Source organism: Pocillopora damicornis, chromosome 2, assembly GCF_964200805.1.
Source record: "Pocillopora damicornis chromosome 2, jaPocDami1.2, whole genome shotgun sequence".
In the NCBI taxonomy this organism is placed as follows: domain Eukaryota; kingdom Metazoa; phylum Cnidaria; class Anthozoa; order Scleractinia; family Pocilloporidae; genus Pocillopora; species Pocillopora damicornis.
This window is the reverse complement of record NC_142671.1, coordinates 37,544,216-37,568,607: the sequence shown is the minus strand read 5'-3', so window position 1 is coordinate 37,568,607 and position 24,392 is coordinate 37,544,216. Positions and strand designations below refer to the sequence as shown.

Here is a 24,392-nt window from a genome sequence, read left to right as displayed (position 1 = left end):
AGAAGTGCCGCGAACAGAGACGCCCACTTTACCTTGCCTTCATCGACCTGACCAAGGCCTTCGACCTGGTGAGCAGAAACGGTCTCTTTGCCCTTTTGGAAACAATTGGGTGTCCGCCAAAGCTCCTGAAGATGATCACATCCTTCCACGACGACATGAACGGTACAGTCCAGTTTGACGGATCATCCTCAGACCCCTTTCCAATCAAGAACGGCGTGAAGCAAGGGTTTGTCTTGGCCCCGACACTTTTCGGTGTGTTCTTCTCCCTTCTCTTGTGCTATGCCTTCCGCGAGTCTGAAGATGGCATCTTCCTCCACACCAGGAGCGACGGGAACCTCTTCAACTTGGCCCGCCTCCGTGCTAAGACTAAGGTGCGCAGAGTTCTCACCAGGGAGATGTTGTTTGCGGATGATGCTGCCCTCACCGCCCACACCGAGGAGGCACTGCAGCGGCTCATCACACGCTTTGCGGAAGCCTGCAATGACTTTGGCCTAACCATCAGCCTGAAAAAGACTAACATCATGGGCCAAGATGTCAGCGTCACCCCACACATCACCATTGGCGAGCACGCCCTAGAGGTAGTCGACACCTACCTTGGTTCCTGTATCTCCAGCAACCTATCCCTGGACTCTGAGCTCAATGTTCGGATTGGAAAAGCAGCAACGGCAATGGCTCGCCTCGCAAAGAGAGCTTGGGACAATTCCCTGTTGACCATCAACACAAAGATGAAGGTGTACCAAGCCTGCGTACTGAGCACCCTTCTTTACGGTAGTGAGACATGGACCCTCTACTCCCGCCAAGAACGCAGGTTGAATGCCTTTCACATGCGCTGCCTTAGACGACTCCTTGGCATCACCTGGCAAGACTGCATCACAAATGCAGAGGTCCTATCACGGGCAGGTCTACCCAGCATGTATGCCATGCTGACCCAGAGGCGACTGCGCTGGCTCGGCCATGTATGCAGAATGGATGATGGACGCATCCCAAAGGACATCATGTACGGTGAGCTCGCCACAGGGACGCGGCCAACAGGACGACCAACTCTGCGCTACAAGGATGTCTGCAAGCGTGGCTTGAAGACCTGCAGCATCAGCCCTGGAAACCTTGAGTCAGCAACAGCCGACCGTACACTCTGGCGATCGCCTGTCAAGGCCGGCGTCAAACAAGCCGAGTTGAAGAGGGAGAGCCAGTGGGAGGTGAAGAGGACTCGCAGGCGACAGAGGCTCCAGTCTGCCCCCATTCCACCAACCCCCACAAATGACTTTACCTGCGCAAAATGCCAGCGGGTCTGCGGCTCCCGCATTGGGCTTCACAGCCACAGCCGGCGGTGCAGCTTGACGTGATTTTACTACTTAGGTGCAGATTTCCATTGTCTTCCGAGACAGACGGTTGCCAACAAGTGTTCTCCACCTATCGAACAACCGGGGCCAGGTTCGCCATAAAAAACTCATACTAACTACAGAAATAATTGATGAGAAATGAGCATATTATGGCTGCTCCTAACGATATGCTTTGCCATAGCTATAAGTCGGTCTGGATTGATCTTATTGAAGCTAAAAAAAAAGGTTTCTTTGGTGTCGTCATATTTAAATCATGTTTTGTCACCTGCGATAGAAACCATCTTATTCCTAGGCTTTTACTTTCATCTCAGTGCGTTTTAGTGAATACTGTTTGCCTCTGAAAGTAAACCAGTTGACTCCATCAGCACGAGAGGCATGTTGGCCATTGAAATACATTCCGTTTAGATTGGACTTATGGCAGCTGCTGTACCACCAGGCTCCTTTGCTGCGTTGGGCATAGCTTGTTTTAAATTGATCACTATCTTGATCTTTTGTGGAAAACTGCATATGGCTGAAATAAGAATAAAACTTATGTTGCCTTCTATCATTTCTGTTCAGCCAATGGGGAATTAAATTTTCACTTAAAACTTAGAAAACCAATTCTGCTTAAGGTAACTACTTTGACAAGTTGCTTTAAAGAAGGAATTAAGAGACGCGAGGGAGACAGAGATAAAAATGTAGATTTATAATATAAAATCGTAGAATAGAATGAAATAGGATAGAATAGAATATAGCAGTTTAGGATAGGGCACAATAGGATAGAATATAATATATATATGAATATAATCAGTTCTCAGTAAGCGCTTACATTTTTTCCTCATTTCTAAAAAAACCGTGTCAGGTCTATAATATTTTCGCCACTGCAAGTAAATGTCGCGAGAAAAATAAACATTCTGCCCAATGACCTCTACGATTCCTATGGCTGTCAGTCTCAGAGGCAACTTCACTTTTAACTTGAAGAATATCAGGAGAGAAGATAAGACTGAGTTAAGAAAACGTTTTTGGTTGATCATTGATTCGGCCCAAGACAAAGAGAGAACGAAACACATTCAACACCCATGTATTTCTTGACTATTTACGATACCTATGATACATGAAGGAATCTCCCGCGGTGCCATTGTATTCTCCGAGAGTGAGTCTGTACCTATCAGCCTCGTCTGCCACCTTAAATGTCTTGTACTCGGCGTATGTGATGTTCCCCTAAAAGTCCTTCAAGTCAACTCTCAGCATGACGTCATTAGCATCCTCAAACGGTGAAGAAAATTTAAATTACGCGCTTAATTTAAATCACTTAGAGACGAGAACATGAAGGATATATGGTTTTAATAACAAGGTTTGTTATGCTGTCTTAGTTTTACTCGTCATATCATATCTTTTCCGTCATTAAAAGTGAGAACGTTTGAGTTTTGTCTTCTAATCCAAAGTTGTTTAGAGTCCTGAAATACTCAAAAGTTTACACATCATGTCAGCATACACTTATAAGGAGTTTGTTCTATTTGCTTACCTGCTTCATTCTAGAAAAATTAAATCTAAAGTTTCTTACCTTCACTCCTCGGTAGAGAAATTTGTCGTCTTCGGTGAAATTCTTAAAACTAGCAAAACGATCGGAGTCGCTTAGTTGACATTTAAACTTCTTGTTGTTTGTTGTGGATCCAAAGTTGTATGACACACATGAGCTTTCTTTGACGCAATGTAGTCGGCAAGAACTCTCTGAATCCACTTGTATTTGTCTTATAACACTTCCATTAAGGCGTCGACCTCTTATATCTCTGGCAAAGTTAACGGCTTGGAAGACAGTTGTCATTATTCGAGGGTCTCCGTGTGTAAAAGAAATCGTTAAAGACACTAGAAGCAATTTAAGCAGATACATACTTCGGAATCTTTCACTTAGATGCCTCGGCATCTTTCAGTATTAGATGTTTATCGCAATTTTTCGGTTTTTAACTCCACGGTATTAATTATTAATCTTGAACTTGTTGAAATTTCAATAGATAGAAAATGAAAACAATGAAGTAAACAAAACTTGTCATTGTAGAGTCACTGTATGTGTGAAATGAAAAGCGTTCCTACCGCCGGCGTTGGCAGCTTCCGATAATATGTTTTGGTAGTTGCAATTTTATGTTTTTAGTTTTTTAGTGTTTTATTGTATTTTTTTTTGCACTTGTATTTAGTGAATTTTAGATTTGGGTTTTTACGGAAATTTAGACACAGACCTCAAGACAACTTTGATTTAATTTTAATGTTTTGACTCTAAGCCTGCGATCAGGTCCTCTTTATAAGAGCGTTTCTTCGCCAGGGGGAAAGTATGAGCCCTTGAGCAATGCGAGTCAGCGAGAGGGTCTTGCACCAACTGCTGGTTCCAGACCGCTAGCAAACCTCTCCTGACTCGTCTCAAATCTTCGGCCAATTGTTGAGGTGCGAAAAGGGTAAAAGACTTTAGGATTATTTTCATATCATACCTTTTTTTACTCCTACGAGATTCCATGTCACAATCATCACGGTTTACTAGTGCTAAATTTAGGTTTCATCTTTGAAGGTCGTATTTCAAGTTTATTAAACATTGGTCATACAATAATTTTGTTTCAGGAATGTAGACATACAGCTTTTGTCAGTGAAAGAAGAAAGTAAAAGAGATTAAAGCAAAATCAAGAATACACTCTGGCGAGGAGGGAGGCGGAGCTGATCCCCGCTCCAATGGTAAACAATTGTCCTGGGGGCTTAAAAGATATAAAGCGGATCTAGGAATTTTTATTGGCAGGGTTACAACTCTGATTCAGAAAACACAAAGTTGGGTCTAAACCGGAGCCCAAATAATTTTAACACATATTTTTTAAGAAATTTAAATTCTTAACGCTTTTAGTTGAGCGGTAATAATATATAATCCCGTCGTTAAAAGAACTTTGGTCATTAACGCATTAAGACATATTTTAAGAAATATAAATTCTTAATGATTGTAGTTGAGCAGTAGTAATATATAATCCCGTCGTTCAAAGAATTTGATGAAAGACATGTAGTAAACTTTCTCACGGGTTTGATGGGGATGGAGGGAAGGGAGAGGTGTGGAGTCCCCAGACCCCTCCCCCCCTCCAAGTTGTCACTGAAGATTCAGCTAAATTTAAATTTGATGTCTGCTCTCTACTTATCTTCGTTGTCTCTATTTATAAAAACTCTCACATTTACGGTATTGTTCCTTAAGACTTGTGCGTAAGTTAAGGCCTATCCACAACTTGATGCTTTGTTTAAAAATCTAATTCGGTGACATACACTAAATGAATAGATGAAGTAAATAAATTCACGAACAAAGGTCCCCGGAGAAATACGAATATGAAATATAACTGAAAGTAACTAGAAGCATACAAGGGAAACTTGCAAACGCGACACTCAAACCCACATTAGCGCCCGCCTAAGGAAATGAGCATTTGCAAATAAAAATTAAGAACAAACTAAATGCTAATCTAATAATGGTGACATGGACAAACCCTTGAGACCACGAATAGACCAGGGTTAGTTATTTACAGGGTGGATAACGCTATCTAATGGATAAATCGCTAAAACGTATTGCGGTATCCAACGGAGAGACATATTTGAGATAACTTGAATCAGGCGACTATAAACTCACTCGTTTTCCGTTAGATTTGACCGGCTCGATGATAGCCTCTGTTTTTGTAATCTCTGAGGAAAGGAGCAACTTGCAGTGGCTTCTCGGTAAAAAATCATCGTGCCTCTTGATACATCTGATTCTTTCGTCAAAAGTTTGGCTTACAGAGGAAATTTCTCTACAGCAGCGAAAATCTAGAGCACTTACCGAGGGGAACCTTCGCCGCACGTGGTGCGAAGGAATAAAATGTCATGGTAACCGAAACGAACACAGCTATCCATTCTTAACTTAGATTTCGCCTTGGAAAACAAAACACAGCAAACTAAACATTCAGTAACGAGAATTCATTTGCTACGCGCGGTTCTCCTTCGTTGGGCTGAACCGTACTCGCAACTTCCATTCCTTCCCTACTACCTGAGTACGATGTGTCACAACTCTTGGTAGAGCTTTCTGAAGGCAGTTTTACATCGCTATCAGACACTATTTCAAGAGTATTTCAAGAATATTTTAACGCTGACTGATATAAAATTACTAGAGATGTGAGAGATTTGTAAGTGTCAACTGCGAGTTTTGACAGTTTTCTACGTCATCACCCGCTAATTCGTTACCAATCCACGGGACACTTTTAAGACAAAAAAGAGCACTTGAGGGCCCGAAAAAACCGAGTTTTAAGTTTTTTGAAATTTTCCTTCTATCGGAGTTGGTTTGTACATATGATAAGCTAAGTATTTATGCAAAAAAAAAAATTTCGTGTCACAGGCACTTTAAGATCATGTTTTAAGGTCATCCCTTGGTTTTTACTCTCATCTCAGTGCGTTTTAGTGAGTAGTAATTGTTCCTGAAAGTAACCCAGTTGACTCCTTCAGGAAAATTTTGGCCATTCAAATACAATCCGTTTAGGTGGGACTCATGACAGCTTTTATACCACCAGGCCCCTTTGTAGCGTTGGGAACAGCTTGTAACCTTTAGATCATTATCTTGATCTTTCGTGGAAAACTGCATATGGCTGAAATAAGAATAAAACTTATGTTGCCTTGTTTCATTTCTGTTTAGCCATTGAGGAAAGAGATTTTCTCCTAAAACTTACAAAACTAATTCTGCTAAAGGGAACTACTTTGACAAATTGTTTGAAAGAAAGAATCAAAAGACGCGAGAGAGACAGAGATAAAGAGGTAGATTTATTAATCATAGAGTGGAATAGTTTAGGATAGAATGAAATACAGTAGTTTAGGATAGGACACAGTAGGATAAGATATAGGAGGGAAGAATTGGATAGAATAAGATAGAATAAAATCGGATGGGGTAGAATAACATAAAATAAAGTCTAGCCGAGGTTAACTTGTTAGCCGTAAAACGAAAAAAATTTTTAGCCTTTTGACGCCAAAATCAACTAATGTTAACCGTTAGTCGTTAAAAAAGTTAGCCGAAAAAATGTTTCTTTTAACAAAAATGAAAAGAAATTAACGATTAGCCGTATCGTATTACCGTATTATTCGTAAAAGCCACAACCTCAATGAAACCCTCATAGAATTGAATAGGATAGGATAGGATAGGATTAAAAAAGGATAACATAGGATAGGGAAAACTAGGAGAGAAAACGTACATGAGGATAAACTAGTATAAAAGGTAAGAATAGTATAGAATAGAAAGGAATATAAAAGAAAAGGTAAGAGTAGTATAGAATAGAAAGGAATATAAAAGAAAAGGTAAGAGTAGTATAGAATAGTAAGAAATATGAAAGGTAAGAAGAGTATAGAATAGAAAGGAATATGGTAGAAAGGTTAGAATAGTAAAGAAAAGAAAGGAATATAAAAGAAAGGTAAAGAATAATATAGAATATAAAGGAATACGGTAGAAAAGGTTAGAATAGTATAAATAGAAAGGAATATAAAAAGGTAAGAATAGTATAGAATAGAAATAAATATGAAAAGGTAAGAAGAGTATAGAATAGAAAGGAATATGAAAAGGTCAGAATAGTATAGAATAGACAGGAATATGAAAAGGTAAGAAGAGTATAGAATAGAAAGAAATATGAAAAGGTTAGAATAGCATAGAATAGAAAGGAATATAAAAGAAAAGGTCAGAATAGTATAGAACAGAAAGGAATCTTAAAGAAAAGGTGAAAATAGTATAGAATAGAAAGAAATATGAAAAGGTTAGAATAGCATAGAATAGAAAGGAATATAAAAGAAAAGGTTAGAATAGTATAGAACAGAAAGGAATCTTAAAGAAAAGGTAAAAATAGTATAGAATAGAAAGGAATATGAAAAGGTCAGAATAGTATAGAATAGAAAGGAATATGAAAAGGTAAGAATAGTATAGAATAGAAAGAAATATGAAAAGGTTAGAATAGCATAGAATAGAAAGGAATATAAAAGAAAAGGTCAGAATAGTATAGAACAGAAAGGAATCTTAAAGAAAAGGTAAAAATAGTATAGAATAGAAAGAAATATGAAAAGGTTAGAATAGCATAGAATAGAAAGGAATATAAAAGAAAAGGTTAGAATAGTATAGAACAGAAAGGAATCTTAAAGAAAAGGTAAAAATAGTATAGAATAGAAAGGAATACGGTAGAAAAGGTTAGAATAGCATAGAATAGAAAGGAATATAAAAGAAAAGGTTAGAATAGTATAGAACAGAAAGGAATCTTAAAGAAAAGGTAAAAATAGTATAGAATAGAAAGAAATATGAAAAGGTTAGAATAGCATAGAATAGAAAGGAATATAAAAGAAAAGGTTAGAATAGTATAGAACAGAAAGGAATCTTAAAGAAAAGGTAAAAATAGTATAGAATAGAAAGAAATATGAAAAGGTTAGAATAGCATAGAATAGAAAGGAATATAAAAGAAAAGGTTAGAATAGTATAGAACAGAAAGGAATATAAAAGAAAAGGTAAAAATAGTATAGAATAGAAAGGAATACGGTAGAAAAGGTTAGAATAGCATAGAATAGAAAGGAATATAAAAGAAAAGGTTAGAATAGTATAGAACAGAAAGGAATCTTAAAGAAAAGGTAAAAATAGTATAGAATAGAAAGAAATATGAAAAGGTTAGAATAGCATAGAATAGAAAGGAATATACAAGAAAAGGTTAGAATAGTATAGAACAGAAAGGAATCTTAAAGAAAAGGTAAAAATAGTATAGAATAGAAAGAAATATGAAAAGGTTAGAGTAGCATAGAATAGAAAGGAATATAAAAGAAAAGGTTAGAATAGTATAGAACAGAAAGGAATATAAAAGAAAAGGTAAAAATAGTATAGAATAGAAAGAAATATGAAAAGGTAACAAGAGTATAGAATAGAAAGGAATATGATCGAAAAGGTTATAACTGCATAGAATCGAAAGAAATATAAAAGAAAAGGTAAGAATAGTATAGAATAGCAAGAAATATGAAAAGGTAAGAATAGTATAGAATAGAAAGGAATACGGTAGAAAAGGATAGAATAGTACAGAATAGAAAGGAATGAAATATAAATATCTAAGGGTTAAACAGAATAGACAAGGATGTAATACGTTAGAATGGGATAGGACTCAAAAGAATAGGATTAGGAAGAAGAATATGGTAGAAGTGATCAGAATAAAAAGGAATAAAAGGTAATAGGATAGAACAGAATAGAATACGAAAGAATAAGATAGATTAGACTGAATCAAAAGTAAAAAAGCCTGGAATAGAAAAGAATGGGATTAGTATAGAATACGGTTGATCAAGATAGAATAGGAGAGAATAGAAAAGATTATACTTAAAAAAAAATGTAATATAATAGGATCGGATGGAATAGAATTGAATAGAATAAAATCGAATAAAATAGAGTAAAATAGAATAGAATAGAATTTAACGGGGTAAAATAAGAAAAGAAGAGGACAAGCTCAGAACACAATTGAATATGATGGGATAGGATAAAATAGGATAGAATATGATAGAATAGAATAGACAGTATCTCTTTACTCTAATGTTTGTGCCAATCAAATGTTATTCATAACGTGCCCCTCTCCTGACTGATAATAGATACACTCTCTGTCAAAACGAATATCTCTCTTACTTGTGTGGTTTCATAGAGTCCCCAGCCGTGCCCTTGTATCCTTCAACTAAAAGCCTGTACTTATCAACTTCGTCTGCTATCTTAAAAGTCGTGTATTCAGCGTACTTGATGCTCCCATCAAAATCTTCAAGCTCAACGCTCAACATGACGTCATCAGCAGCTGTTAAACGGTGAAGATTGTCGTTTCCGAGCCAGAACTCGCCGCTCAAACTTCCGAACCCCTCTTTGTAAGATTTCCACTCACGAAAGAAGTCAACAGAGCCGTCCAAACGTCTCTGAAAAACGGTCCAGCCTCCACCGTCCGTGGTCATGTCACACAACACTCGTATTGGTTTACCACCATCTGGATTGATTGTGTACACGCCGTTAGAAGTGAAACCATCTTTAAGTAGTTGGGTGCAGCTTTTTGCTTCTGATTTTGTGAGAAGAAGAAATAATTAATAGAGCTCAAATTCAGTATTTGACCAGAGTGGATAAGCTGTACTGAGTCATTTTACTTCATCTAAATTGGGGTACTTAATATTTTATGCACGCACTCGGTCAATATAAAGTGGCAAAGTAATGAAAGCGTTGGACATGATACTTACCACATGGTTCTCCAGTATATCCAGAAGCATAACGACATTTGCATTCTGCAGTGTTGTCTTTATCGTTGGGAGCACAAATCTCGTTTTCTGCACAAAGGAAAGAGCTGACCTCACAATGGTTCTGTTAAAACAAAAGCACCTGATTACTTTTATAAAAATAAAGGTATCCTATGAATTGATTGATTGATAGACTTTTAAAATTGCACCTGTTTTATTTTCTTAGATGGAATCATAAGCTTCCAGAGCAGCCAACAGTAAGTTCAGTGACCAACACTTTAGGGTTTTAAAATAAGTGAGGGGAATGTGCTGCCTTTGCAAATGATTAGACGTTCTAGTGTTCTTGGATAATTAAGGGCGATCAAGTGTAACCGATTTGTTCTGAAATCTACTGTCTTGGCTTGTTACGGATGGCACTTGCCGTGCATTTACACCAGAAAATGTGCTGAATAAGAAAATTAAAAGGTTTTTCCTTGTTTTAACCACTGAGCGACATCAAGACCAACAGATATCATTTTTTTTTTATCTTTTGAAAAGCATCGATTCCGTAACCCACGAACGATTGCTGCTTAAGCTTAAATACCACGAGATTGATCGACTTCTTCTGTTTTAGTTTTAAAATTTCTTTACTGGCCGGCTGCAACGAGTCGAGGTGCGTGACACCCACTCTTTTTGGACCCGAGTGCTATCTGGTGTTCCCCGTGACACAATCTTTGGTCCTATTCTCCTCTTAATATGCGTCGATGACTTATCGTCAAACATCTCTACTACAGCTAAAGATGTTCGCTGATGACGCTAAGATATAACAGGAACTGGAAAACACAGACATCCAAGGCTCGCATTTGATTCGCTATCTGTAAGTTTCTTTGATTATTGACCAATCAGAATGTCTGGTTTGTTACTTCTTTGCAATGAATTAACCCTCCTGTGCATTGAATTACCTGAAAGCTGCATTTATCTTAACCAATCAGAACTGAGTAATATTTCCATGTATATTTTTACGTACTGTAATAAAAATCAAACACAGCTAACACTCGTATAGTATATATAGTGTCGTGTTCAAAAACCCGAACAGAACAAAACAGGAATGATGAGAAATAAAGCCAAACTGGGATAAATGTTAAAATTCATAGCAATCATGCCGGTGTCAGAGCGACTGCGATCATGCTGAGGTCCATCAAGAAGTGGAGAGAAACACTTTCTCTTTCGTGCTCTAGCCGCTTCCTGCGTGCTTTACAACAGAACAAAGCACAGCGAAGGCTTCTCTATTTGTTAATAAAAAAGTATTCCAGAACATTCCGGAAGTTTACAACACAACTATTTTGGTAGTATTATTTCATTAACATGTGACCCATCGGAATGTTCTAGAAAGTTCCATGGTATGCGTGCCAGCATGACTAAGAACTAGAAATCTGTCTTACAGCTATTATCCATAACAAGAGAAGCAAGCATTTCAATTAAAACATAGTTTTTCATTGATGGCATTTTTTGAAAACATTAGATTAAGAAGATAAATCAGTCATCAGTACTCAATATTACTTCAAAATGTCCCTCAAAGGTGTAGAGTAACGTTTTCTCTTCTTCGCCAATATCGAATCAACACATTCATTTTCAAATCGAAACAGGTGCTTCAAGATAAAATTAAACTGGCTAAAATCTCGTTTCTGAGCCATCAAATTTACAGGCTCAATGAAAAGTTAAATTTTAACTCGTAGCCTTTCGAAATCAGACAATGATAAAAAAAGTTTTACAGTAATTCTAAAATTGTATTTCTCTACAATTACCAAACGCACCATATAAACATCTGCGTCGTTCCTTAAATCAAATACAATATCCTCTTTGGAATGAGTTAAAGGAATTGCAAATTGAGATAAATTACCTACCTTTATGCCTCTATGAAGAACTTGGGGGTCTTCAGTGAATATTGCTCAGTCCAGTAAACCGACCACAATCGCTCAGTTGACATTTAGTGTCAGCATACACTTTTAGAGAGTTTATTCTATAGGCAATATAATGCTTACCTGCTCCATTTTAGAAAAGTTATATCTAAAATTTCTTACCTTCAGTCCTCGGTAGAGAAATGTGTTGTCTGCGGTGAAATTCTTGAAGCTAGCAAAGCGATCGGAGTCACTTAGTTGACATTTAAACATCTTCTTGTTTTCACCAGGTCCAAAGTTGTATGACAGACATGAACTTTCTTCCACACAATGTAGTCGACAAGAACTCTCAGAATCCACTTCAATTTCCCTGATAACACTTCCATAAAGCCGTCCTCCTTTTATTTCTCTGGCAAAGTTAACGGCTTTGTAGTGGGATGTTGTCAATCGACTCTCTCCGTTTGTTAAAGTAATCACCAAGAAAGTTATAAGGAGTGTTGCGTACATGTTTTCGCGAGAAATGTTGTCAATTATAGTGATCTTTAGGGTTTTTAGCTCTTTTTCATTAATTATTAACACAAAACCTTAGTGCAAGTAGAAAAACATCATATTGATTGATTTAAATGCTCTAACTGGCATGATAGGGCAACATTTATGAGGGAATGAATTCAAATCTTAAGAATAAATTCTGTGGTAATATACAAAAAAAATATATAGAGGGAACATTGGAACTATTTGAGACCACACACACGCACACGCACGCAGGTGAAGTTGATAAAATTTGAAACAAAAACCTTATCCAAACAGCAATCTTTTACAAAACGTTTCTGCCGATTAATAATTGAGTTTGCAGGTGATGATAGGAATATCAGAGGAGAAGTAGAAAAGTATTAAAGGTGAATCGACGACATACAAACAAAGGCTAGAAAGGGTGCAACATGATAAAGTATGGGTTGCCGGCTTGAACAGAATTTAGTTTAAATTAAATAAGTAAAGGCTTTAACGGTATTTCCTTACTACAAACGGTTAAAAGTTAGACAATCGATGCACATAGAGTCAGGAAGGTCATGTGATCTGAAGAGCGGGTAACCAAACAAACAGGAACCCCAGCGAAAACCTTTGGTACATCAGAATGACGTCTTAAGATAGGTCTCCATAACGTAGTGACTCTGAGTGGGTTGCTGAATTGATTTTATTCCGATAATTAGGAATTGTGTACACGATAATTTGGTTACTGACCCGAGCACATGGAACACACTATAACACACTCGCTAACACACTCTGGACGCGCATGCTCACTCATTTGCATAAATGCATCTCTTTACACATAAGAGGTGGGAAGACTGTCAAAACGAACCACACTGGTTAAGAACAATGAAATCTCTCAGACATTACATCATAAGGCGATTCAGTTGAATCAGAGATAAGTAGATTGGTACAATTTGGAGTAAATGACACGAAAATGACAATCTATACTTAATCTTAACGTCATTTATTGCAATCAAGTTTTACAGAAATCAGTGTTGAAATAACTACTGCTGCGCATTGATATGACGGCCAAAATTTCTGTAAAGTTTGATGGTGATACAAGCCACAAAATAATAAGAACTAAACCATTGCTAATATAGAGGTGTCTCCATCCTATTGGGTGTTAGAATTGTTTAGTCTCACATGTTGACTGTCTCAAGTTGCAAGTTCACAAGTTAATTACAAGTTCCACTGCTCGCAGTTAACTAAAGCTAATCGAGACGAGCCGTGGTTGAACGCATAACAGAATATTTAACCTAGTCTAGCAAGAATACAGAAATTCTAGATGAAATTTAGGAGCAACTGCAGAAAACCCGGCCACTCATTTACATGTCATTGAATAAGAATAGCGTCTATTGTGTTAGGCCTCGATCTTCAAAGCCTCCCGACACATGTAGGTGAGGCGGACCAAAGTGGCCAGGTATTCTGGAGTTTAGCCGAAATTTACATTACAGTAGCTAGCAAGTATCTTAGATATAAAATAGTCTTAATGACAGAATAATTTATTTAACATTTTTATTACCATTGATTACAACAAATAAGCGATTGACTAACTATACACCTTACATGAAAAAGAAGAGAGTTCTCCGTTAACTTAATCGACCAATATCTAGGTCTTGTTGAGTAAAATTTGAGTCAAGATATCTTGTATTGTGTTGAATCGAATATTTCTTACGTCAAATGCAATGGTATTTTCTAACAGAAAACCTTTAAACCTCCTTTTAAATCTAAAGAAAGCGACAAAACTTTTAACTTTTTCCACAGGTGTTAGAGAGCACTTAGTAAGTGACAGTGCCTCTCACATTTTCAAGCATCTGAAAGATTCTGCACATTGTCGCTCTTTGTGTTCAGCAGATAACTTCCATGTTTCAGATCACGCCTCTACCGGTTTTCAACTCAAGATAAAAGAGGCTATTCATATTCAAAGAGAACAACCATCCTTGAATCAACAATTACCCCATGTAAATCTAAAGCTATCCTTTTAGTTATCACACTTTCATGTTTTACCTCTTTTCTTGTTGTCATTATTTATCATAATTAGCATTGTTCTATTTATTATATTTCAACTTCCAACGCTTTGTACATGAATTAACTGAAGATGACAAAAGCTTCTGTCGAAACATGTTTTACAGACTTAAAAGTTTTGTCGCTTTCTTTCAATTCTTGACTTGCCTGTTAACACCAAGATCCTTTTAAATCATTATTATATAAAACAGAGCCCGTGTTGGCGTGATCTTGTGAGCTACTCCATAAACTAGATCGACCAAGACAATCCGAAAAATTTCCAACTGAGTATCGAAAGTAATCTTTAATTGCTTAAGTTTTGCCTTACGCCGTTATGTGATTGGTCTAGATTTCTCACTTTTGTTTTCTTGCTCTTCAAGCAGTTTGCTTTATACATCTGGCTCTTAACGTTTCTAAATTACATCCCTTGTGAAAGTTTATATTTGCAGATATAAGTAAAAGTTGTTGACAATAGCTAAAAGCAGAGGGTGATATTCTCAAATTCTGTGGCTATGTAATTATCTATCAAATGGTATTTGATTCTTGGTGCGAGCTGAGTAACTCTAGATGCCCTATACTCCAGCCTTTCGACACTTCAAGTTGCACGTGAGAAGCCATTTACGCTAATTCAGGGTTACAAATTCAACTTGGTTGTGCATTTCTTCTTTTGAAACCATTCATTCGTTATCTCGAAGTTATGTGGGGTTGTCATCATGCCAGGCAAATTGAACATGATGAAATGTGATCAAGAACTACGACTAAGGCTATTTTGCGAAACAAAACAAAACGAGACGAAGCCAAGCGAGATATAGAAAAACTAAAAGGAGTAATGCAGATATATTTTATAGTAAGGTAACGATAACTTTCACGAGGATTTTGTAGTAATCGTTAATTAACAAGAGGGTTTGTTTTTTCAATTGGCAAAGTAATTTAAGAAGAGTTATTATTTTGCGAAATCGACTAGTAGTCCATTTCGCAAAATAGTATCCCACCTAAAATTACTATTGGCGAAATATATCTAAGTACGGTTTAAGAAATAAGAGGAGACCAAAATCTTTGGTGATATACTAATTTGTTTTGTTTAGATGTATTTTTGTGACATGAATAAGGGGTCACGTTGTCACCGCAGGGTGAAAATAGTCGATTCCGCAGAATAGTAACTCTTTTGAAATTACTACTTTGCGAAATGAATAAAAATCCTTCTTATCAAATGACGATTACTCCATAATCCTTGTGAAAGCTATCTTTACCTAATTAGAAAATATTTCAGTCTGCATTATTCTTTTCGTTTCGTTATATCTCGCCTGGTTTCGTTTCGTTTCGCAAAATAGAATAAGCCCAAGAAAACCTGCAAAGCTGCTAAGGCAAAATAAAAATCTACTCTTATCCCTGGCCTGCATGCTTCATTGGGTTTTTAACGATCTGGCCCTGATGTGGATGTCTTTAATGAGCTGTTTGGTATCCTTGTAGTAATCCCCCTCAGTTTTACTTTTGATTTACGTGCTTAATTCAGAGTGTTGCCTGATTTTCACTCTTTTTAAAAACTGTTTCTGAACTGATGAACGCTAACACCTTCAAGACTAAAAAGGACATAGCTTTGTTATAAACGACATTTTCCTAAACACTAACTCTATGTTTCCTATGACTTTTCAGTTTCAGAGGCAACTTCACTTTTAAAGAATATCAAGAGAGAAGCAGAGTAAAGCCTGCTTGATACTTTCTTAAAACCTTTTTGGTTGATCATTGATTCGGCCCAAAACAAAGAGAGAAAGCAACACTTTTAAGACCAATGAAGTCCTCGACTATTTACGGTACCTATGATTTACGAAGGAATCTCCCGCTGTGCTAACAAAAGTGTTGACAAAAGAAAGCACTATGAAGAGATCTCTGGGCGGATTTAAATCCAGGTTGTTCGAAAATGATGAGACGACAAGAAATGATGTGTTAGAGGACATTTCAAACTCTGTGACAAATTATTTAGATGCGAAAAGGGTAAAAGACTTATCATATCATATCTGTTTTCAGTCTTACCAGATTTCATCTTACAATTATCTCGATTTACGAGTACTAAATTTAGGTGTCAACTTTCAAGTTCGTGTTTCAAGTGTATTAAACATCGCGTATACAATAATTTTGTATCAATAATGTAGACATACAGTTTTCGTTAGTAAAAGAAGAAAATAAACGAGATTAAAGCAAAATCCAATGGTAAACAAACTTCCCGTGGGCTTAAAAGATACAAAGCGTATCCAGGAATTTTTGATTGGGTGGGTTACAACTTTGATTCAGAGAACACAGAGTCTTGTTTAAACTGGAGCCCTAATCCGTCGTTGAAATAATTTTGGTGAAAACATTTAGTAAACTTACTCACTGGTTTGATGGGGAGAGGTGGGAGAGGTGGGGAGTCCCCAGACCCTCCCCCCTCGAGTTGTCACTGAAGATTCAGCTAAATTTGAATTTGATGTCTGCTCCCTGCCCATCTTCGTTGTCTCTATACATAAAAACTTGCAAATTTAAGGTTTTGTTCCTTAAGACTTGTGCGTGAGTTTAAGCCTATCCACAACTTGATGCTTTGTTTAAAAATCTAATTCGGTGACAAAAACTAAATGAATAAATGAAATAAATAAAGTCACGAATAAAGGTCCCCTGAGAAAAACGAATACGAAATGTAAGTGAAAATAATTGAAGCACATAAAGGGAAACTTGCAAACGCGACACTCACGCGACTAATAATGGTGACATGGACAAGCCCTTGAGATTAACCACGAATAGACCAGGCTTAGTTATTCACAGGGCGGATAACGCTATCCAACGGATAAATCGTGAAAACGTACTGCAGTATCTACCGGATAGAGATTTATCCAGTGGATAGTGTTTTCCACCCTTCGAACAACCGGGGCCAGGTTCACCATAAAAACTCGTACTAACCACGGTAATTATTGACAATAAGTGAGCATGTTATGGTTGCTTCTAGCGATATGCTTTGCTATTGCTATAAGTCGGTCTGGATTAATCCTACTGAAGTTATAAAAAAAAAACGCCTCTTTGATGTCGTCATATTTAAATCATGTTTTGTTACCTCGCGATATAAACCATCTTATCCCTTGGCTTTTACTTTCATCTCGGTGCGTTTTAGTGAGTAGTAATAGCCTCTCAACGTGCCCCAGTTGACTCCATCAGCATGAGAGGCATGTTGGCCATTCAAATACAATCCGTTTAGATTGGACGCATGGCAGCTATTGTACCACCAGGCCCCTTTGAAGTGTTGGGCACAGCTTTTAGGATATAGATCACTATCTTGATCTTTCGTGGAAAACTGCATATGGCTGGAATAAGAATAAAACTTATGTTGCCTTCTTTCATTTCTGTTTAGCCATTGAGGAAAGAAATTTTCTCTTAATACTTACAAAACCAATTCTGCTTAAGGGAACTACTTTGACAAATTGCTTAAAAGAAAGAATAAAGAAACGCGAGAGAGACAGAGATAAAGAGGTAGATTTATAATACAGTATCGTAGAGTAGAATAGAATAGGATAGAGCAGAATACAGTAGTTTAGGATAGGACGCAATAAGATAGAATATAATGATATCCTTAGTGAAAATAAGTTTGTTTTGGCTAAGGAAATTAAAGTCACAAAAAGTTTCAAGTACGTGTTGGCTGTCCTTAATGTAAGATGGTAAAGTTTTGACCATAGGTATTATAATTTTATCTAAATAACTGAAAATAAGTTGGGTGGGACAACTACCTATAGAAACTTATCAAGGAGCTACGCCAGGAAATCGTAAGTTACCTTGTTCCTTTTCCTCCTATTAGTAAAGATCTAGCATTCCGTTTAGCCATTCTTATTGTAGCCACATCCATTTCATTAGCCGTTGCCTTCATTCCAAAGTTACTCCTAAGGGATTTCGCTCCAATTTTCAGGCATCTTCTTTTTCTCATTCTAATCAATGTCGTCACCAAATTCAGTGCGCCCACAATGCTTTTTCACGCTAGGTGATATTATGAGAATTACAATCCGAGCTATGTGCCAAAAATATAACGAACTCAACGAAAAAATTCTACATTGCCGCTTTGAACTTTCCAAAATGTGTCCAGCTGTTCTAGTACAATCTGTTCGTGCCAAAATTCAGGATGCCATTTCTAAACCCTTTTAACCATTTTCACCAAATTAAGGCCCAAAAACTCGACCAACTTATCGGTCCTCAAAATACTGGCGACTCATCGCCTGAAAGCCTCAAAACTGCAATTAGCATTCCAGAAAAATTACCACTTTCGGATTCAGAAAAATCAGTTCGCAGTTAGAGGTTAAATTTTGTTCCCATTTTTAAAAAAATCGACGAATTTTCAGTCAAGCAAGACCTTAAAAAATCCTTCGCCGCGTTTAATTGAAAGCTATTTTTTCACGACAAAGAGGATGATTTTTCGAACAAAGATTCTTTCGAAACACTTCAGATTCGAAAGTCTAAATGGACTCCCCCAGAGGTCCAATTCACATCTTTAGATTTTTTCATCAAAAAATATCGCCACGATATTAAAAGACTCAAATAATCGTAACACCAAATTTCCAACCTTTCTTCAAAAGAGTGGTCGACATTAAGAAGACTAAAAAACGCAAAGACATAGTTATTAAAGCGGCCAACACAGGCTGTGCAGTCTTTGTTCGGCTGACCGACCTCTACCAAAAAGAAGCTTTGCGTCAACTTTCTGACACCTCTTTTTATGCCAAGTTGACAAAGATCTCACTTTCATCAATCAAAAATTTGTGAAAAACACTATTAACAATCTTCTAACTAAACAAGAATTGCTCGCCACTGCAAAAAATCTTACCATCAACACTCCTAGAACTTCATGTATTTACTTTTTACCTCAAATCCACAAACCTTACCACCCAGGCCGACCGACCCATCGTTTTTTCCTGCAGTTGTCCAACGAACTTATTTCCAGCTATTTAGACAAAATTATGGCATGTACGTCAAAACTTTACTATCTTACATAAAGGACAGCTAACACGCACTTGAAGTTTTCGTGACTTTAACTTCCTTAGCCAAAACAAACTTATTTTTACTATGGATATTACATCTCTTTATAGTCATTCCCAACAATGGAGGTCTCGGGGCCCTCAAATATTTTTTCGATCAACGCATTGTTAAGGAACCTAGCTCTGAAACACTACTCCGTCTAACCGAACTAGTACTTATACTCAATTACTTTTCACTCGATGGCAACTAGTCCAAACAAACTGATGGCGTAGCCGGCATGGATACAACTATGGTACCCAGCTAAGCCAATCTTTTCGTAGGTTTTATCGAACACCAATTTTTTTAGTCAATACCACGGCCCCACTGAACCTGAACTTTACGACCGCTACATCGGCGCTACCTCTTCTACCAGAGAGGAGCTCACTTAATTTGTAATCGTCGTCAATTCCTTTCATCCAGTTCTTAAATATACTTGGGAAGTTTCCGACACTTCTTTGGCTATTCTAAACACCATAATTTCAATTGAAGGCAACGTTCTATGCACTAGTGTTTACTAGCAAGATATAGGTACTTGTTATATTAATCTTCGCATCCACCACACGTCAAGAATTTCATACCGTGCCCAACAAATCGATCGACAGTCAGCATTAAAAACGGCTGAGAAGGAAAACACCGACTGCATTCCATTCACTCTCACATTTCACCCTCACAACCACGCAGTCAAATCTATCATTCTTAAAAAAGTTTCAATTAGTCCAAAACCATTCAGAGACTGGTACTGTCTTTTCGCAACCTCCACTAATTTCATTCAAACGTTACAAAAACATGGGCAACTTTTTTTGGTCAAAGGTTCATTTGAAACCAAAGACCAACCTGAAACTTTCAAATGTGCTCGCTCACAATGCAAAAACTGTCCTTTCATTCATAACGTAGAGAAAATGACGGGACCTAAGGGAGCCATTAAGATCACTGAACACTTAACGTGCACCTCCGGCAGGTCATTAACTGCATAACTTGCACTTATTGCAAAAGTTATACGTTGGTGAAACAGGAAGACGATTCGGTGACCGATTCCGAGAACACCTTCGCGACGTAGAAAGAAATGACCCTGACGCATCCAAACCAGTCGCTAGACAGTTTAATCTCCCTAATCATTCTAGGCAGCATATGGCAGTTTGCGGCCTTTCCCTACATGTAGGCAGTTCGGAAAGCCGCAAAACTGTAGAACAAAAAGTTATCTTTCAAATCGGCATTCTTAATCTCCAGGGTATCGACGAGCGCTTTTCATTCAACTGACTTATTTTTGTTTTCTCGTTACGGAGGAAAGCGCGCGTGATCTTCGACCAATGAGAGTCTTCCCGTTTACGCTTCGCCGCTAATATCAGAGATCTATAATATTTTCGCCACTGCGAGAACAATAGGCATTCTACCCAATGACCTCTACAATTCCTATATCTTTCATTTTCAGAGGGAACTTCACTCTTAAAGAATATCAAGAGAGAATATAAAAGTTAAGCGTGCATGAGACATTCAACACCAATGCATTTCTTAACTATTTATGTTACCTATGACCCTTGAAGGAATCTCCCGCTGTGCCATTGTATTCTCTGAGAGTGAGTTTGTACTTATCAGCCTCGTCTGCCACCTTAAATGTCTTGTACTCGGCGTATGTGATATTCCCCTCAAAGTCCTCCAAGTCAACTCTCAACATGACGTCATTAGCATTCGTCAAACGGTGAAGATTGTCGTTTCCGAGCCAGAACTCGCCGCTCAAACTTCCGAACCCCTCTTTGTAAGCTTTCCAGTCACGATAGAAGTCAACGGAACCGTCCAAACGTCTCTGGAAAACGGTCCAACCTCCACCGTCTGTGGTCATGTCACACAACACTGGTATTGGCTTACCGCCATCTGGATTGATGGTGTACACGCCATTGGAAGTGAAACCATCTTTAAGTAGTTGAGCGCAGCATTTCGCTTCTGTTTTTAGAAGTAAAAGAAATAATTAAAAGAGCTCAAATTAATTAATTGACCAGGGTAGATTAGCTGTACTGAGTCATTTTACTTGATCCAAATTGGGATATTTTAGACTTAACGCATGCTGTCAGTCAATATAAAGTGGCAAACTAGTGAAAGCGTTAGACATGATACTCACCGCATGGTTTTCCCGTATATCCAGAAGCATAACGACATTTGCATTCTGCAGTGTTTTCTTTATAGTTGGGAACACAGATCTCGTTTTCTGCACAAAGGAAAGAGCTGACCTCACAATCACTCTGTTAAAACAAAAGCACCTGATTACTTATACTAAAATACAGATACCCTATGAATTGATTGACTGATAGACTTTTAAAATTGCATGTGTTTCATATTCTCAGATTGAATCAGATCATAAGCTTCCAGAGAGGCCAATATTAAGTTCCCTGACCAGACTAACTGTCAGGGTTTTAAAATAACTGAGGGCAATGCGTTACCTTTGATCCGATAACTCCAAACAGTTAGACTTTTTAGTCTTCTCAGATAAGGACGATCGAGTATCATTGAATTGTTCTGAAATCTGCCCACCGGTTGGCTTAAAAGAAACTGGGGATCATTTCTCTGTCGCAAGAGAGGGGAAAATATCAATAGAACGGCTTCAGACCGCGAGGCTCAAGTTGTTTAAAAGCACCTGCATATCGACATCATTTTTTCTGAAGTAAAGTTAAATCAACCAGGCAAACTTAATGTTTTCGCTGCGTACTTTCTGGCTTGTTATAGATTGCACCCGCAGTGCATTTACAACAGACAATGTGTTGAATAAGATAACTAAATATATTTCTTGTTTTAACGACTGACCGGCACCCAGACGCAAATCAAGACCAACGGATTTCATTTTTAGACCTTCCGAAAGCATTCGATTTCGTACCCCATGAACGATTGCTGCTATAGCTAAAATGGCATGGAATAGATAGACCTCAGTCTTCTATCTTGGTGTAGGAATCTCTTTGGCTGCCCAAAACGTGTCGTGGTGCGTGGCACTTACTCTTCCTGGACCCGAGTGTTATTTGGTGTCTCCGTGGCACGATCCTTGTTCCTATTCTCTTCTTAATATGCGTCAATGAAATATCATCAAACATTTTCAACACTATTAAATTAGTGTCCGCTGATGACACTAAGATATGAAAGGAACTGGAAAACGTAGAAAAAGAAGAACAGAAGCCACAATTCGATATCGATGAGCTAGCAGCATGGACTAAAAAATGGAATCTGCACTGCAAGTTTAACAAGTTAGAAGTAATGGCGAATAGTGCACAGACAGAACAAATCCTTGCCAACTTACACGTCGAATTCAAGTCTTACAACCTTTAACAGTACTAAAGACCTACAATCGGCGACAGTATTTTTGACTCATTGACTCCTCCAATCTTTTATTACTTCAATTTAATCCCTTTAGTCCCTGTTAAGGGGGAGGGGGTCTTGTGTTAAGTGTAAAATTTACTCTAACACGCGTTCTGTTGACTTTTTCTTTATTCTATCCTTTTACACTAGTTGTCACAACGGGGACTAGCTCTGATCTCTCGAGGAAAGTGAGGGTCACCGTCCTAACTTTCTATAAATTATTCGAAAATAGTTCCTAATACTCGTTATTTTGTTGTCACTTTCTTTATTCACTCTTACTACTCAAGTTATTACAACGGGGACTAGCTCCGATCTCTCAAGGAAAGTGTGAGTCATCGCTTATAAAGGTGACACTTACAGACCTGTCAATCTCTAACCTTCGTCATACTTTTACACTTAAATAGCGAATCACGTCGGGCTACGTAGGACACGGTTGGGCTCTCCGAATTCCGAGCAAACCTTTCTTTATTTCATTTTATTTATCACGATTTTTTATGATTTTAGATATATGAAATCCATATATTTGCAATGCGGTGAAGAAACGAATGAAAGAGATCCTTGCAGCTAAGAACACAAGTGAACTAGTAGTTGAAAATAGGACCTGAAAAAAATTCAGGTCCGTACGGGATTTGAACCCATGACCTCAGCGATACCGGTGCAGCGCTCTACCAACTGAGCTGGCTTTTCAGGTCCTATTTTCAGCTACTAGTTCAGTGGTGTTCTTAGTTGCGAGGATCTCTTAAACTCGTTTCTTGACCGCAGTGCAAATATATAAATTTCATACATCTAAAATCATTATTCATCATTTAAATGGTTTATTTGGACCCAACATATTGACCAGCTCCCAGTTGGCCTGTTAGCTCAGTTAGTAGCTGCGAGGATCTCTTAAATTGATTACGATTTTTTATGCTTGAAAGATCCCCAATAAGTATTTTTTGTTAGAAAGAGGTTGGGTAGTGAAGGAAGAAGAAGAATTCAAAGAACATTTCAGTTAAAACGTTTCGTTCAAAAAAATCATGCGCATTTGTCACATCAGGGTTGTTAAAGATACCTCTTTCTTGAGCAAAATTAGTCACGATAGTCACGATACCAAATGGATTATACAATGAAATTTTAAATTTTAATAGGTGAAATATTTTTTAGTCATAATAAGCTTGCTCATAAAGCATGCATATGGAGTGTTTCCCATGAAATGAATATATTTTACAGAAATTCAAATAATTGAAAACATTCTTTGTGTGCTGCAGATGTTTATCTCTCACATTATTAGAATCAAGTCGAAACTTCTTATCAAAACTGAAAAGGATAAATCGAACTTGATCTTACGAGATCGACGAAATAAGAATTTTCTTTCCATTTTTTCCATTCTCTTTCCAATTCTTTCCAGAATGATATTCGAACGAACCCTCCTCTTTCAATTTGAGACAAGAATATTAAGGAAATGTGGCTTTAAGAAACACAGTTGGTTACACTGTCTTTGTTTCATTAAAAGTGAGGAAATTTGAGTTTTTTCCTATAATCCGAAGTTGTTTAGAACCTTGAGACACTCAAAAGTTTACACATCACGTCAGGATACATTTTAAAAAGCTTATTCTACAGGGTATATAATGCTTACCTACTTCATTCTAGAAAAACTAGATCTAAAGTTTCTTACCTTCACTCCTCGGTAGAGAAATTTATTGTCTTCGGTGAAATTCTGAAAGCTAGCAAAGCGATCGGAGTCGCTTAGTTGACATTTAAACTTCTTGTTGTTTATTGTGGATCCAAAGTTGTATGACACACATAAGCTTTCTTTGACGCAATGTAGTCGACAAGAACTCTCTGAATCCACCTGTATTTCTGTAATAACACTTCCATTAAGGCGTCGACCTCTTATTTCTCTGGCAAAGTTAACGGCTTGGAAGACAGGTGTCATCATTCGAGGGTCTTCGTATGTAAGGGCAATCGTTAGAGACACTAGAAGCAGTTTAAGCAGATACATACTTCGGAATCTCTCAGTTAGATTCCTCGGCATCTTTCAATATTTGATGTTTATCGCAATTTGTTCGGTTTTCAACTTCACGGTATT

The 24,392-nt window shown here is 37.4% G+C and overlaps 3 protein-coding genes across 3 annotated transcripts; all 3 read right to left on the bottom strand.

Annotated features, from left to right (window-relative positions):
- Positions 1–1,628: 1,628 nt before the first annotated feature.
- LOC149051166 (ficolin-1-like) lies at positions 1,629–3,144 on the bottom strand. The gene is made up of 3 exons (XM_089193928.1): positions 2,884–3,144; positions 2,425–2,540; positions 1,629–1,851 (listed from the first exon to the last, which is right to left on the bottom strand). Exons 1-3 carry the CDS (start codon positions 3,142–3,144, stop codon positions 1,629–1,631), a joined length of 600 nt encoding a protein of 199 aa, XP_089050054.1.
- Positions 3,145–5,721: 2,577 nt separating this feature from the next.
- On the bottom strand, positions 5,722–11,944 carry LOC149051165 (microfibril-associated glycoprotein 4-like). Its single transcript, XM_089194107.1, has 4 exons — positions 11,621–11,944; positions 9,564–9,684; positions 8,977–9,388; positions 5,722–5,944 (listed from the first exon to the last, which is right to left on the bottom strand). Exons 1-4 carry the CDS (start codon positions 11,942–11,944, stop codon positions 5,722–5,724), a joined length of 1,080 nt encoding a protein of 359 aa, XP_089050233.1.
- Positions 11,945–16,298: 4,354 nt separating this feature from the next.
- On the bottom strand, positions 16,299–24,392 carry LOC149051164 (microfibril-associated glycoprotein 4-like). Its single transcript, XM_089194092.1, has 4 exons — positions 23,979–24,392; positions 21,102–21,222; positions 20,515–20,926; positions 16,299–17,295 (listed from the first exon to the last, which is right to left on the bottom strand). The coding sequence occupies exons 1-4, from the start codon at positions 24,336–24,338 to the stop codon at positions 17,067–17,069; spliced, it is 1,122 nt and encodes a 373-aa protein (XP_089050218.1). The 5' UTR covers positions 24,339–24,392; the 3' UTR covers positions 16,299–17,066.